Source organism: Argentina silus (assembly GCF_951799395.1).
Source record: "Argentina silus genome assembly, chromosome: X".
NCBI classification, from domain to species: Eukaryota; Metazoa; Chordata; class Actinopteri; order Argentiniformes; family Argentinidae; genus Argentina; species Argentina silus.
In genome coordinates this window covers 26,292,451-26,309,922 of record NC_139653.1, presented here as the reverse complement: position 1 = coordinate 26,309,922, position 17,472 = coordinate 26,292,451, and the positions used below count along the sequence as shown (strand labels likewise).

At 41.6% G+C, this 17,472-nt stretch overlaps 1 protein-coding gene across 1 annotated transcript in view; it reads right to left on the bottom strand.

Moving 5' to 3' along the window:
* Positions 1–17,472, bottom strand: part of pde2a (phosphodiesterase 2A) — a gene marked incomplete at both ends in the record, with an annotated part of 142,989 nt that overhangs the window by 8,827 nt on the left and 116,690 nt on the right. Inside the window, 8 exons of the mRNA XM_083695164.1 lie at positions 10,255–10,336; positions 10,499–10,562; positions 10,717–10,756; positions 11,009–11,120; positions 12,031–12,161; positions 14,959–15,027; positions 15,144–15,185; positions 15,370–15,444. Coding sequence (XP_083551290.1) covers positions 10,255–10,336; positions 10,499–10,562; positions 10,717–10,756; positions 11,009–11,120; positions 12,031–12,161; positions 14,959–15,027; positions 15,144–15,185; positions 15,370–15,444 — 615 coding nt within the window. The remainder of the gene's footprint in view (positions 1–10,254; positions 10,337–10,498; positions 10,563–10,716; positions 10,757–11,008; positions 11,121–12,030; positions 12,162–14,958; positions 15,028–15,143; positions 15,186–15,369; positions 15,445–17,472) is intronic.

The following is a 17,472-nucleotide window of genomic DNA, read 5'->3' as shown; positions in this document are numbered from 1 at the left end:
CTTGTTTATCACTCATTCACCCTGTCTTTTAATTACTCTGTCCTGTTTCTGCAGCTGTGATCATTTGTTTTCTCCCCTCTAGTCAACCCCATAATCTGACCTTACCCATCATTTACTGCCTTCTCCAAATATTCTAGGACCATCTGTTGTCCTTTGATCTCTTCACTGGGTGTGGGATTGCTAACCCTGATATTGTCTTTAAATTTACCATATACTCCCCCCTTTGGGACTTAATAGTCCCACATCCTATATTAATGAGTTGAAAATGATATACTAATAAAACATGCAAGTGGTTTAAGACAATATACATAAGCGAATCATATAAGTAAACATAGCATGTATGACATCAACAGTATGACAGTCTATTAGCTCCTGGGGACACGCCTCCTTTACAGGTGGGGGCGAAAAACCCAGCCTTGTACTAGGAAAATTCCCCCACGGTTCTCACCTTATCCAGTCATCATTGAGCAACCACTTTACAGGTCTGCAAATGAGCACCCGTCCCCATGAGCAACAACTCCCTACACATTTAAATGGCTACACAAATTGTTAATAAAAAGTAAAACATCACACAACACAACAACCTATAATGGGACCTATATGTCCATCACAGGGGAACATTCCCTGTCCCTGAACCATGGCCATCCCATAGTGCCTCTATACATACATTCAACATGGTCATTCTATCAGTACTACACACAATAATTGTTACACATAACACCATAAAACACATCATCGTCCATTCAAATTGTCAATATTCCCAAGGGGAATATAGTCCTTGTTTGGCCAGGATTTCGTCCTTCTTGATGATTGTAGCAATGTTCCTCCCAAGTAGGTGTAGCTGTTAGAGCTTGCTAGTCCTGGCTGGGAGTCTAGACGATCTCGTCATCATCGGATGAGGAGGCAGAAGACTCACTGCTGCCTCCCCAGTTGAGAACAGGATATAGGTCTAGTTGGCCTCCCATTCTGTTGAGTGCCATCGGAGCTATCCCTCTGGTTACACTCATCTGCTTAATTGTGCCCTGTATAAAGAAGGATCTCAAAACAGGCATTATACAACAAAATAACAGTCCTAACACTACAATCACTATCACAACCATTATTCCCATTTTCGCCAACATTCCTCCCCATGATCCTAGGATGTTGTCAAACCAGCCTAATTTCCCAATGTCTGTGCCCTCATTTCCTCTGTGCTCCTGTACGATCTCATCCATTCCTTCGTCTTCTTCTCTGGTTTGCCTGAGTTCTTGCCTCGGGACCCTGGTGCAGTAGTTCAAGTGGTACCAGGTTGGACTCCCTCTGACTTGTATTGCAGTGGGGGTGGCTTGCACTACCTCGTACGGTCCCTCTCTCCTTGGCTCGCTCCACTTTTTCTCCAACTGCATTTCGTTGTCTCTGTACTTGTACTCTGCACAATGACAATAAATTTGAATCTAATCTAATCTAATCTTCCTTCTGAAGACTTCGATGTACACCTGGTCTCCTGGAGTTATCGGATTGGGCAGGGGTGTCTCCGGCTCCGGCTGCTTGTCTTTTTCCTGTGGACATATAACTTTGTGTATCTCAGTTAATTGTTTCATATATTGTTTCAATTCAATGGAGTTGTTCAAGTGGTGGTCCTTTGTAAGGTCCTCTTATTGTTGGCACTGGCATGGGTCGACCTGTAAGCATTTCATGCGGTGTTAAATGCGTGTTTCACAGTTTTCTGAATAAATGCTGCACCATTATCTGAGCTGATCTCATTAGGTATTCCAAATCTGGGTATTACTTCTCTTGTTAGAAATGTAACCACTGTTCCTGCTTCTACCCATCTGCTGAATCTATCTATGACAACAAGCATGTATCTTTTCATTACCAAATGTCCATTACCAAATGTTTAAATAGTCCGTCTGGAACCGATATGTGTCCTAAAGGTGTTTTGATTCCCTTTCTTACGTCGTTTTGTGCGCATACTGTGCATTCTGCCAATGCATTTTCTACCATTGCCTGTAAATAGAGTGACCAATACCCTTGGATTTTTATCTTTCTCACAACTTCCCCCCTTGCGCAATGGTCAAAACCATTCAGCCCTGCAATCTGTTGCATGCGTATTATATCCTCTAGCTGCGTTATTGGTTCTATTAATTGATTATCTGACTTTTCTTTCATCTGAACCTGTTGTTTAACCAATATGGCTACTCCCTGTGGTATATATTATTTTTATGAATTCCTTATCTGCAGAATGTTTTACCAATGGGTTACATGTTTCTTTCCAATCACTTTTTAATGCGGTTCTCATCATTGGTCCCAAGACTCTTGCTCTATATCCTTTATTTACCATTAATGACACATGAGGAGCAGCATTAGGTATATTATACCATTTTTGTACGAATTCTGATTCATCTATTTGCATAGCTGCTCCCTGTTTTCCCCCTATAATATATTGTGACATTAATGGGACAACCAGATTTTTGGTTTGCTCCTGCCAAACCTGTTCTTGGCAGGAGTTGCAATTTAAGTCAAATCGTGGTCTTCTTGCATCTGGCAATTGGGCTTCAATAAATTTTCTCCATTTTAACCAAGTTTGCTCTATTTCATGATTTATTTCCCCTAACCAGTAAACATTTGCGCTTGCAGTTATTGGTATTTCTTTTGTCTTTATTGCCATATTATCTACATATACACCTTCTGGGGAACTCCATATTTTCATCCCCAGCATGCATAATGCATCCCTCCCCAAGAGATTCACCGGTGTCTGGTCAGAGGTCAGTATGGGCAGGGTTGTGGCTCTGTCTCCTATCTTCAGACTCACTGGAGTTGTCATTGGAATTAGCTGCGCTTGTCCCGAGAATCCTACTGTTTTAACAAATTTTCCTGACCTGGGGAGGTGAGAGGCATAATTTAGACCTACACAAGTGTAGGTAGCTCCTGTATCTATCATCCTGGGTATGTCTCTATCTTCTATTTGAACCTGCAGCATTGGTTCTTGATCAGCTTCTGTGGTTAATACTGGAAGCTGACCCTCCCTTTTCGAATTCTCTGGGCATCCCTAGTAACCATAATTTAGTCCCCTATATGGATTGGCTGGTCCTTGTGGAGGCCTCTGCTGCTGCTGACCATAGCCCTGTTTACTATTCTCCCTCGGCTTCCATGGATTAATTGTACAATTCGTTCGGTTGTGTCCTGCTTGGTGACATCCCCAGCACACACCGGGTGGACTTAGTGGGTTTGTCCTTAGGACCCTTCCTTGGGGTCTCTTTCTGCCCTTCCATGGCTGAAACTGCTGGGGCTGCTGGGTATACACCTGAACTACAGGTACGGTGGGTTGCTCTTGTCCCTGAGGTCTCAGCACTGGAAGTGGTTCTGGTGTAGCTCTGTATGGAACTGGTTTCCCGGTTTCGGCGCCCATTACGCCTTGTACCTTCTTTTTGTTTCGTTCTGTGAGTTCCCCCAGCTGGAGCTGTGTTAACTTTCTCTGGTTCTCCTTTTCTTGCTCCTTTAGCCTTGATTCATCTTTCCGGTATTTTTCCACCGCATGGACCAGATGATCACAGAATTCCTTGTGTGTTTTTGAGTCCCACCACATCCTCTAACCTGCTTTTCACTGGAGGGGTCATGGCCTCTATCACTGCGGTTCTGAACAAAGTTGTCATCAGTGGGTCTCCCTCTGGGTCTACTTCAGTCTCTAGTTTACACTTCTTCAATTGCTGGTGCAGGTATGTGGCAGGATTCTCAGTCTCTCCTAGTGGGTCTCCCTTCAGGGTCTTAATATCCAGCCTTTGTGGATATTCTTCTCTCAGGGTTGTCCACATCTCATTTCTGGTCTGGTCAAATGACATCCCATCGGCTCTGGTATTGCCCTTTGCTCCTTCCAGTACACAGCTTATGAGAATGTCTTCCATCTTTGCCACCCCCAGTACCTTGGCCAACAGGGCTTTGAGGTCTCCCACCGCCAGCAGTTTCCCTGCAGTCTCTTCCTCAAAGCTTCTAATCCATTTACCTGCTCCATCATGTATGTCAGGTAATCTGTTAACTATTCCCTGCATGTCCTGCATACCCCAGGGCACATAGTGTCCTTGATTTCCTTTTATCAGGATGGGGAACTGAACTCTATCTCTGTGGCCTGTCTTTCCCCTATCCCTCAACTCTCGTTCAGTAGTTCTGGATTCTTCCTTATGTATTTTCTTCCCAGTCACTAAATATTTCATCTATTGTTTGTGCTTGGTCTATCTCCCTCTGGCTCATCCAAGATCTCCTCTCCTCCTGGATCTCTTCACCAGACCTCGGGTCATCTCTTGGCTCATCTCTGGGTCCCCAGGCGGTTGCCCCCTCATCTCTGGGTGTGCTGTATAGCTGTTTCTCTTTTCTGCGTGTGCTTGGTTCCTTCCCTTTTCCTCTCTCTCCTTTTACTCCGGCTTCCAATGGTTTAGTCCTCTTCTCTTGTCTTGACTCTGACCTCCACACGCCTTTGTCTACCTGGTTTAGTCCTCTTCTCCTGTCTTGACTCTGACCTCCACACGCCTTTGTCTACCTGGTTTAGTCCTCTTCTCCTGTCTTGACTCTGACCTCCACACGCCTTTGTCTACCTGGTTTAGTCCTCTTCTCTTGTCTTGACTCTGACCTCCACACGCCTTTGTCTACCTGGTTTAGGGCTTCTTTTAGTTCTGCATAACAATCAAGCTCTAGGGGGCGTTTTGTTCCCCTTCTCACTTCACTTCCCTTCTCTTCTAACATTGCTTCCCCTTCTGTTTTGAACAGTTTTAACATGTCTATTTCTCTCTTTCTTTTCTCCTGTCTCTTTTTTTAATTTTCTCAAGGTTTGTGGTTTCTTATCAGTGTTCCCATTTCCTTAAACACTGCAACATCAAATGTCCCTTCCTTAGGCCACTTAGTATAATTCTTACTGGTTCGTTTTTCCCATTTTTCTGACATCTCTTGTATTTGGTTATTTAAAAGAGGGTTTTTATTCTCTAATATTTCTACTGGAGTTACCATGGTAATCCCTTTCTCCATTTTTCCGTTTGTCTTTCCTTTTGCAGTAATTATTTTTTGGGGTTATTGTAAAATGTCTTAATTTTCACTCTTTTCTGCAATTTGTCAAAAGAGAACAATATTGTATTATTGGTTATCTAGGATATCACTGTAAGATTAAAGAAATATGTTAGGAAACAAGCTTTGGAATCAGCTTGAGATATCCTAATCACAATTGGTGTCTTACACCCTGGGAATCAAATATAGGTATAACCAACAACTGTATTTGCATGTATGTATGTGTGCTTGAGAGTGTATTTGTATGTGTGAGAATGTATGAATGAGTGTGTGTCTATATTGGTATAATTATGTGTGTGTGGTCTATGTGTGTGAGTGTGTAATGTATGTATGAGTGTAGTATGTGATGTGTGTATGGGTATATAAGATGTGTGTGTGTGTGAGTATATAAGATGTGTGTGTATGGGTATATAAGATGTGTGTGTGTGTGAGTATATAAGATGTGTGTGTATGGGTATATAAGATGTGTGTGTGTGTGAGTATATAAGATGTGTGTGTATGGGTATATAAGATGTGTGTGTGTGTGAGTATATAAGATGTGTGTGTGTGTGAGTGTGTCTATGTGTGAGTGTGATGTGTGTATGAGTGGGGATGAGGGGGAGGGGGTATGTGTGTGTAGAGTGGGTCTGAATGTGAGGTGTGTGTGTGTGTGACCCTAAAATGTGAATTAAATCAGTGTGAGCTTATACATGAATCTCTTCAATTAAGAATCACTTTCACTCAGCATATGCTTATATAATAAAATATTCTTATTTTATCTTATTTATTTATTTATTTATTTATTTATTCATTCATTCATTCATCCTAAACCTAACTGCTATAAAGTCCATTGTTATAAAACGCACTCAACCCACTCAGTTGGTTCCCTCCCCCTTTTACAACAATACCGCCCAACTCGAATGCCGTTTCAAGATGGCGGTCTTCCCGTTTTTCCTTCAACGTCTCTCCTATTCCAACTTTTGATTATTTAGTTTTTACAAGAAGTATCTTACATTTCCTTTAAGAGGCACCGATGGCTTTCTTCCAATTCCGTATACACAGATATACTATATATCATACTATATTCTCATTATTCTGTACTCTGAGAGGCCTAAAAAGTTCACACATTGACCCGTTGTCTAAAAATGTATACTCTTTATTCTTCTATACCTAATCTCTATAATATATCTAATTGATTAGACTTTTGTCCTCTCACTTATGTTATATACTAACTGTAGTCCTCAATTCCGACCAATAGTGTTATACAAAATATCTCTCTCAAAAACAACACAGCACCTTTTACAAACACTCACAACACAGCAACTTTTACAAGCGTTTCACAACACAGCGATTTTTGGAAACATTTTCACAACACAGCAATTTTTACAAATATTATCACAACACGACACAGCAATTTTACACTAAAACTACAAGCGGCACTTCTGCCATCTACGTCCCCTTACGTCACAATACTAATATACACAGCAATATTTCCTAAAACTACAGGCGGCAGTTTTCTCTCATGACACAGCGCTAACAAGCACTTCTGCCATCTACGTCCGCCTACTTAATACTTCTATCCAGCACTTCAACAATATATCCGATACACTTCCTCAACATGAACACAAAGTTTATTCACTGAACTTCAGTCAATATAACCAGCTTCTCATTAATCACGTGGACACGCCTCTCCGATGGCCTCATGGGCGCCATCCCACTTCTGACACCAATGTCGCGAACGGCGGGGTAGAGTAGCTTGCCTTAAGCGGGTATCGAACTCGCAACCTCTCGCTTACAAACCGGCCGCGCTAGCCACAACACCAAGAGAGTTAACTCCCTTGGCGGAGCTGCTAACGGGCCTTATACAGGGTCGTTACAATACACTTCCTCAACATGACAGTTCAACTTTCTGTCAATACACCTCCTCAACATGACAGTTAACCTTTCTGTCAATACACTTCCTCAACATAACAGTTAAACTTATTTACAGTTATACAGCATGCACATTTTCTGAACTCCCCAACAGCTCTAGTTCAAATCCTAAATTTGGTTTCTTTATTGGTAAGACTCATGCTAGTTTCTTACCGTGGAGGCCGGAGATCCAGGACGATTTACACAAATTTCCTATACTAAAAGCAGGAATTCTGCTTACCTTATTTTGAGCTCATTAATTTGTATAAATCGTCCGGTTCCTTCCTCAATGATAGTTCACGATGCGAGCCTTATTTATCCAATCCTGTTCGTGACGCCAATTATGTCGTAGAATTTAAATAATGGTATTTTGACATAACATACCGTTAACCAGAGCTGTTGATTCATTCAAAGACTTTATTCACAGAGAATACAAAGCCGTTCAAATTTGCAAAGTTGACCATGTTTTCACGCCAATTTTCTGCTTAAATGTTGATTGACCCCAGGCTGTTTACAAAAGCCTTTTGTCCTGGCTGTTTACAACCTTGTTTATCACTCATTCACCCTATCTTTTAATTACTCTGTCCTGTTTCTGCAGCTGTGATCATTTGTTTTCTCCCCTCTAGTCAACCCCACAATCTGACCTTACCCATCATTTACTGCCTTCTCCAAATATTCTAGGACCATCTGTTGTCCTTTGATCTCTTCACTGGGTGTGGGATTGCTAACCCTGATATTGTCTTTAAATTTACCATAATAGACATCTGCCTCTTGACATCTGTCCATCAGTCAGTAAGTCTAGCAATCTCTGGCACTTCTTACGTCCCGGACTTGTCTTGATTTGTCTGTGATGATGCGCATCACAGACAACTCATTCTCCCCCACTTTCAGTGCGCACAGTACAAGTGCAGGCCAGAGCAGACGAAAAATTGTGAGGAACAGGGGTGCAAAGTGTATTTCTTTCTTTCTTTCTTTCTTTATTTGTTACCTCAAGGCAGAAAATGAGGAAGGCCGCCCCCTGGCGATTTTTCTTTTTTTTCAAATCCAGCCCATGCCCTGCTGACACACCCTCTCCTCCTTACTTTCCTGTCTTTCTTCACTATCTCTATTCATTACAATGAAAAATATAAGAGTGGGACTGCCCCACTCAAAAAAATAACCTTTAACTTCTGCAAATACAACACCTCTGTTACCATTACCGATGAACATTTACGGCTTCAACTCTTTCTTAACCTCTACCTTTACGGGTTTGCGCATTATTTATATAGTGGCACCTGCAAACAACACAAATCGCATGTGCCTACTTAAAGCTAGTAATGCTAGCAATATTAAGCCTCTATTCTAACTCGAAAGTAAGACATCTTCTCTCTAATTTCCAAAATAAAAGTCTACTTTTTTTTTCTTCAATATTGTAGGCTACATCCGATTTGATGACAGCGGCATAGGCCTATGTAATACAGCAAAGGACTGTCGTTAAATTAATATCATTAGTAGTGTTGTATTTTATAGTACTCTATAATTTGATATACATTAATATGAACTGTTAATGTTGTATAAATGAACTTTATACTGTAGCACCACTGGTACTTTGAGAGTTAGGGATAGGGATATATATCTATAATTGTGCAAAGAAACCCATTACATTTTGTCATGGCACCGCCTGTGTCATAAAAATTGTTGAAAAAAAGTATGATTTTATAGATCTAATCTAATTTTATAGATTTGTGGCATGTGAAATCTTGGACCCCATTTAGGGCCTGTTTCGCTCTCATTGGTGTTATCTTATTAACTATTAACGTGTTTGGGAGGGGGCAAAACAAATAATTTTCTGTTCTTATAAATCATTATGACATTATGTCTTGCCAGACCCCTGTTGGTAAACAACATTTGCTAAATATGTTGGGTTTCTTAATGGGAAACACTACCAAAGTGTCTGAAGGCTATGCTTACCAACTTGTTTCATTTTGATAATGCAGATGAGACCATATTCAAATGAAAGCAACATCACTTTGGTAGTGATTGACAAAATGTTCTTGTCTATTGAGGAATTTGCCTCTACATGACTGACAGGGTTAAAACCTGAGTCTCCACAACACCACAAATCTGCCCTTACCTCTGCCAGTCTCTCACTCCCACCTTTCCCCCTTCTCTGTCTCTCACTTCTCCTCCTCTGCTTCTCACCTCTCCCTTCCTCCACCCCCAACTCCCCCCTTTTACCCGGCCTGACCTCTCCCTATCTCGGCCTCACGCCACACCCCTGCCCAGGGCTGGATTTGGTTTATAAGGACTGCTCAATGTTTCCCATATTTCCCGCAAACACACTCCATTTTCCCTGTATTGCCCAATATACACGACTCTTATGGCTTGATCGTACTGCATGATGGATAGGGTGGGAGTTAGAGCAAGTAGCTCTGTGACATCTCTTTCTACTCAACAACACTTGATTTGGTTAATCTGCGATTCTTTCTATCCCACTTTAACTGAGACATCAATTTTTGTTTAACTGTGCGATGTATATTATTGTAACGTATATCTATTGCTGTAATGTACTCTGCATGTAGAATACTTCAACCCCGGTCGACAAAAACGCATTTCATCCTTGAAGACGTCATTATTTAATTCTAATATAATTGTATTTGATACAATTATACAAAGGTAACATCAAAAACATCAAAAACAGCTTGGAATGTGCTAACCCTATTTAATAGTGAGAGAAAAAAATCGTAATGTGCTTAAACAAATAATAATAATCGTATTGTACTTAAGAGTTGTAAAACAAGATGTGTATGTAACGTCTAAGGCGTAATTGTTCATCAGGAATCGTAACAAAGGAGTTGTACTTGCAGAAATGTGATTGCAAAGCAGTTTTTACGTTTACAGTGCTGGCATTTGCGCTTCATGCTTTATATGTGGAATTATTTACGATCTTAATATTACGTTAGTTCAACCTTTTGGCAGCTATCTAACTCCATATATAACTCACTGTAGCCTAAATCGTTGTTGTAATATAGCGGCCTAAAACACAGAACATTTTTCTCCTTACATCTTCCGAAAGTAAGCGCTGACAGACACGGGCGCTCAAACTGAACAACAACGCCCCTGCAATAGTTATTGGTCTACTCGCCTGTCAATCAATTTCGTTTAGGACGCCGCAACCCAGGAGTCAAACCATTGAATGCCAGCCCGAGCTCAGTAGCACAACCCCTTTGTTAAGGTGGAATCATTTCATTAGGCGTTTTAATAACAGTGTGAGTCACTGCGGGTCCTCTGCTACCTTAAACAATTATTTGCCTCTTTCCATCCCTGGTGTTTTACCCAATAACTGTAAAAATGTACCTCTTCATCATTGACCACGCCTCCATCAAACACCTTGGCAACCAGCTCATGACTGACATGATCCAGTAAGAACACAGAACAACTACAGAGAGAGAGACACAGAGAGAGAGAGAAAGAGAGGTTGAATATCCAATTCAATCAACACAATTTTTTAACCTTAATTTTTTCACATTCATATCCAGCACCATATCTCAGTATATATGGCCTGCATAGCCCTTTAAGGGTAATATTCATTACAACTCACATCTCTGCATCACTGAGGTTCCTCGCCTCCACTATAATCTCCTGCAGCAACACCGACACATCATCTGGAGAGAGAGAGAGAGAGAGAGAGTGGGGGAGAGAGGGACACACACACACACACACACACACACACACACACACACACATTGAAAGGGATTTATTGTAAGTCCGTAGAGACACAGGCTGGAAGCCAGAGGACAGATAAGAGCGGACACTCACCCAAGTGTGTGAAGAGATTCTTAGCCACTTGTAACAACGCCTGTGTAGAAAAACACACAGTTTAACTGAGGGGCTAGATGTCTGAGGATGATCCCTCTGTGTTTGAGAAAGAGATTCTTAAGGCCTCTCCCTCTCAAACCCTTACCCCTATTGTGTGTGTGTGTGTGTGTGTGTGTGTGTGTGTGTGTGTGTGTGTGTGTGTGTGTGTGTGTGTGTGTGTGTGCGTGCGTGCGTGCGTGCGTGCGTGCGTGCGTGCGTATGCGTTTGTGATTGAGTGCCTTGTGTGTCTTACCTGGCACTCCACTTTGAGCTTCTGTTCCTTCTGGAAGGCCAGTGTTGAGGTAAGGACAGTGGAGGTATAACAGAAACAGTGCTGGATCTTATGTTCGTCTGCCTCTGTATGTCTGCATGGAGAGGACACACACACACACACACACACACACACACACACACACACACACACACACACACACACACACACACACACACACACACACACACACACACACACACACACATACACACACACACACACACACACACACATTGTGAGTGTGTGTTCAACCTGATCGTGGATGCAGTAACATCTCTCTGCCAGCAGAGAGCAGCAGCTCATAACTCTACTCATTAGAGGGAAAAGGGCAACATTTTTTAATAGACGACAAATTATTCCTATGGTTGTTGTCTTCACAGAGACTTGCTACCATGATGTTTGAGGTCAAACTTAGTTAATTCAATTTGAGGTGGTAAAATATATGGTATACTTTGCAGTGGTAGGGAGAGAGAGGGAAATATATGTTACAGATGGAGAGAGAGAGGGGAAGGTTTGGAGAGACAGATGTGACAGACAGAGAAAGGAGTTTTAACCCCTCCTTCTAACCCCTCCCTCACACACAGAATGCTTTCTTATAAACCCTTTTGAGATGACAGGTCAACTCTTGAGGGTTGTGTGTGTGTGTGTGTGTGTGTGTGTGTGTGTGTGTGTGTGTGTGTGTGTGTGTGTGTGTGTGTGTGTGTGTGTGTGTGTGTGTGTGTGTGTATGTGTCTGTCTGTCTGTCTGTCTGTCTGTCTGTCTGGCTGGCTGGCTGGCTGGCTGTCACTGTGTGTCACTGTCTGTCTGTCTGCTCTCTCCAGAGCCCTACTCTCTGCAACACATAGAGATGAGCCCTGGCAATACTCTTTGCCAGCACACACACACACACACACCAAGACAACATGCCAGGACATCAAGCCAACCCGCCAACTCATCTGCTGTCAGCCTCATGACCTGATGGAGAATCACACATCCTCTTTCTTACACAGACACACACACACCTCTGTCCTCCCTGCTTGTTGAAAGCACAGGCTAGCGCCACCACCTGGCCTGTGGCTCTGCTGACAACAGGAACACACAGCAGAGAGGACACCTCACACCCCAACATACTGGACAACTGTCGCCGCTCCTCCTAGAGAGAGAGAGAGAGCTTGCTTCACATTAGTTAATAATAATAATAATAATAATAATAATAATAATAATAATAATAATAATAATATTATAATAATAAACTGTATTTACCCAGCAGAGCCTTAAAAGTGATCAGTAAAATCTTAAAATCAATTCTAAAACTAACAGGTAACCAGTGTAGGGAGGCTAAAATGATGTGGTCTCTTTTCCTAGTTCTGGTTAAAAGCCTATCTATTGCATTTTGGACCATCTGCAACCGTGAGAGGGACTTTTTACTGAGGAAAGAATAGAGGGATTTGTCATTAATCTAAACAAGATCAGATGAATGCATGGATGACTTTTTCTAGCAAATGACAGAAATGCTGTATTTTGGAAATGTTTCTCAACTGATAAAAACATTACTGTACAACTGAGGTCAGTATCAAAAATCACCCCTAGGTTTCGAGCTGAACATTTCACGTTGGCAGACAAACAGCCAAGACAGTCCAGCATTGCTACCATGCAGCTAGGAGGGCCATATATGACAACCTCGGATTTACTGTCATTCAATTCTAAATAGTTCTGGGACAGGACATCTAATATCTTTCAAGCCATCATTAAGATAAGATAAACTGGATGAATCATGGGGTTTAATGGGAAGATATAACTGGGTGTCGTCCGCATAACAGTGAAAGGAAATATTGTGTTTATGGATAATCTGGCCTAGTGGGAGCATGTATAATGATAATAAAATCGGGCCTAAAATGGAGCCTTGTGGCAGACAAAAGTTCACTTGGGCTGAGGAAGAGACACACTTTCCTAGAACGACAGAGAACTGTCTGCCTGAGAGGTATGATGAGAACCATTTTCGGTCAGTGTTTGTAATCCCAACACAGTATCTAAGGTGATTTATTAAAATGGTATGATCAATTGTATCAAAGGCTGCACTAAATTCAAGGAGAATTAAAATGGACCTGAATCAACTACTAAAAGTAGGTTGTATGTGACTTTAAGTAGAGCAGTTTCAGTGCTATGACAGGGGCGAAAACCAGATTCGAATTTTTCAAATAAATTTCTATTTATATAGTTTGTCAGTTGATGTATAGACAACCTTCTCTAAAACTTTGGATAAAAAAGGGAGTTTAGAAATGGGTCTATAATTGTTTAAAACTGATGGGTCCAGACTTGGCTTTTTAAGAAGCGGTTGGACAAGAGCATGCTTAAACTAAGCATTAATAATAGCCAAAAAGCTGGGGCAGACTTTTTCCATTACTTCCTTTAGTAGTCTAGGGACAATGTCTAGGGGACAAGAAGAGGATTTAATATGTGATACAATCTTGATAAGGGTTTCATCTGATACAGGAACAAATGAATCCAGGTTTGCTTCCAATTGGTAAGTAATAGTCAGGTCATGTACGTGTTTTCAAATTTTTCGGGAGAATGGTTGGTAACCTTGTTTGATGGGGCATTTACAATTCTGTCGATAGTACTAAACAGTATTCTTGGATTATGAGAGTTCTCTGAGATCAGATCGCAGAAATACTTTTCTCTCACTTTCTTTACAGAAGCATTCAATACCTTCATCAGATCCTTCAAACAAATGTGGAAAACTACAGGCCTTCCATTTTCTTTCGGCTTTTCTACACTCCCTTTTTAAGGCGTGGGTGCTTTCATTTAGCCAGAGAGTGGCTCTGTCCACCCCTTTTTTCTTGGTCTTAAAGGGAGCCACAACATCTAGGGTTATCTGACACATACTATTAAAACTATCAAACAGATCAACAGTCTGATGGGAGGGAATGGGAGCAGTTGAAGCGGCAATATTGTTCGAAAAGGCCTTTTTACTGGGTTAAGGAAGTGAGAGTGAAGCTTTTGGAGGTCTGTATACTAAGACACAAAGGAACGGGACACTACTGGTGATTGTAAAGCAGAGTGATTCCAACGAGGAGAAGTTACCAAAAGAAATAGGGGAGCATTTGAAATCACTTTTGTGGATGACTGCTACTCCGCCACAGCCAGACAGCCTGGGTTGGTGAAAGTGAGAGAAATTCGGGGGAGTGGCTTCAACTAGAATGGCAATGTCACCCTGGCTCAACCATATCTCTGTAACCATAAAAAATTCTAGATCGTGAGAAGTAATAAAATTGTGGCAGATAAGTTATTTGTTTGAAAGGAAATTATAGTATCAATAGAGAAAATACTACCAGATCCACTGGTATGAACAGTGTCATTAAAATCATGAATGGGAGACAGTAGATCATTTCCTACCACACAAACGTGTCACTGTCTAAGGGAGGTGACTATATTCTCAGACAACAACCTGGCCCCCCTCCTTTTTGGGTGGAGGTCATCCGGCTTAAGGAGAGTAGGCCTCGCCCAGAACAGGTCAAAGTTGTTGACAAAGGTGATGCCAATGGAGGCACAGTATTCTTTTAGCTAGGTGTGGAGGGAAAACAGCCTCTGGTGGGTGGGGAGGGGCCACAAGATGATGATGCGCTTCCCAGTGTCCAGCAGAGCAGTTAAAAAAGCTTTAAAGTTTGCCTTTAGTTCTGTAAACTGTACAATATACTGTATTATATTATATACTGTACTGTCATTATTGTTGATTCTGTTCTTCTTATTGTTGTTGTTGTTTTTATATTGTTTTTATATTTACTGATGTATTACAGAACAGTTTAATTCAGTCAATGACTAGTGTCAGAATGTTTTTACCAACAAATAATAATCATGTAATGAAGTCTAAATAAAGTCTGTAGTATTATGTCAGAGTCTTGCATCACTGTTTTTGTGATTCAAGTTCCGAGTCTCAGATTCTTACTTACCGCACTGACGTCCTGAAGAGTAATAGACTTCTTCTTCTCCACCACCTGCCCAAAGCGCCCAAACATGAGCTGAGATATATAGAGAGACGGAGAGACAGAGTATAAGTTTTCCTGTTGCCTCTTCTGTACAAGTAGAAGGTTTAAAACAGGCTTGAATACAGATTGATGTGCACTTGTCCACTCACAGGAAAGCTGATTTCCTCCTCCAGAACCTTGTCTCCCACCACCTGAGAAGCACAGAGGCTACAGGGTTAGAGATCAGAGATTCCCATATCACTCCAAACATTTAGAAAATACCTGAGCCGTGTGTGTGTGTGTGTGTGTGTGTGTGTGTGTGTGTGTGTGTGTGTGTGTGTGTGTGTGTGTGTGTGTGTGTGTGTGTGTGTGTGTGTGTGACAGTGTGTGACAGACCTGGCAGAATAGCTGGTGGTTGTCCTCAGACACCAGTAACAGACAGCAGCACTGGGACTGGGTCTGCTGCTGCAACTAAGGAGAAAAATAACCAACACACATTAATACATCAGCGTCTCAATAAACTAGAAGCCTATGAACACTTTTTATTTAACACACTTTATTAACACTTATACATCAGTTATGAGCTTTTCAATAAATACCTGTGAGTCTAGCAATACATGGATATAAGCTTATGAATTATCACATCTTATCAATATACAGTATCAGCTCATCAGTACAACAGTCTAAGGTTACTAATATGTCACTTTATCAATGTATCTGCAGGAATGTATTTCTCTATCCACCCGTCCATCCCTATTAATTTCTTAATTAGGGTAGATGTATGCAGCCCATATCTCTGCTCTTCGATCAGCACAAAGCTACCTCCAATTTCCTGTAGAGATACAGTATATGACTGGGACCATTCCATTCTCTCTCTCTCTCTCACACACACACACACACACACACACACACACACACACACACACACACACACACACACACACACACACACACACACACACACACACACACACACACACACACACACACACACACACACACACACATACATACACACACACACTGCTGCATTAGGGTTAGGGTTAGTGGAGTGAATGGAGTGAATCATTGACACTGATAATAGCAGTGTGTTTCCTCACACAGCAGCTTTAGCTGTAATTCAGAGAGCTGGAGGTAGAACAAGCAGGACAGGAATAAACACAACGCAAACCTCCCACAGTCAAATAAACAAACATACAGACACACAGACATAGACACACACACACGCCACACACACTTAACAGACAATGTACTGTATGTAAGTATGTTGCTCAGTGCACAAGCCAGAGGCAACATGAAAACAGGATTATGCAGGTGTGTTGCCTTGATTCATGGTTCAAAGACCAAGCGTTGTCCTCCTGCTATGACCTTCAGCTCTCTCTCTCTTAATCAAATTCAATTGAATTCAATTGAATTCTATTCAATTCAATTCAATTCTAGCTTTATTGGCATAATATCTATATATAATTGCCAAAGCATGCATAGGAATATATCAAATGAACAAAAACAGTAACATATCAATAACTATAATAACAGTGCTCTAACAATAATAACTCCTACTAGTAGGCTACTAATTCTGTTTATGGTTTTCTTTACTGGCTGTTCTTAAGGTTGATGCAGCAAGCCATGTATTTGGCTGCCAATTTCAGATGTTTCACACAATAGGAATTCACTTAGTCTGTGTGCAAAAATTATTGTTGTGCTGTGTAACTGTGGGAAAAAATTCTGCTATTAGTTCTGCATATGTGTCACAATGTAAGAGGAAGTGTAGCTGTGTTTCTACCTATTTTGGGGGGCAGAGAGTAAACAGCCTGTCTTCCCTGGGCGGCCAGGTCTGCCTGTGGCGGCCAGGTCTGCCTGTGGCGGCCAGGTCTGCCTGTGGCGGCCAGGTCTGCCTGTGGCGGCCAGGTCTGCCTGTGGCGGCCTATTCCTACTGCCAAGCTGTGCTGAGTCTGTACACAGTCAATGTCTTCCTCAGTTTCTGGTCAGTCACGGTGGTCAGATAGTCGCCACCATGTACTGTCTGTTTACGGCCAAATAGTTTACTTGGTTTCTTTGCCAGTCTGACATTTGCTCAGGACATTGTGTTCACTGAGGAAACGTACAAGTCTGCTCTTTACGATACTGAGTATTTTTGGAGACAGACGTAGCCATTATTATTGCTAGCTAAAGTAAATCTGAGTGGTAGCTAACAAACAGTAAAGATATTCTGATTTGGCCAATGCTTTACAAAGTTTGCAGGTAAGGTAAATTGAGTAATGTACTGGGATTTAATGTTAATGAGCTACCGCGCTGACTCTCTATTGCTTTCTGATTTCTCAACCCAATAATGGCTTCCTTGACTTGCAGTGACAACTCATGTCTGTCAACATGAAGACCAACCAATAGCAGACTCCAAAGGAAAACGTAAAGGCTAGAATCAGTACTAGACATTGACAGCTCACTTATGCATTATACAAATGATGTGACGGAACACACCTGACTCTGCTGTTTCACTCC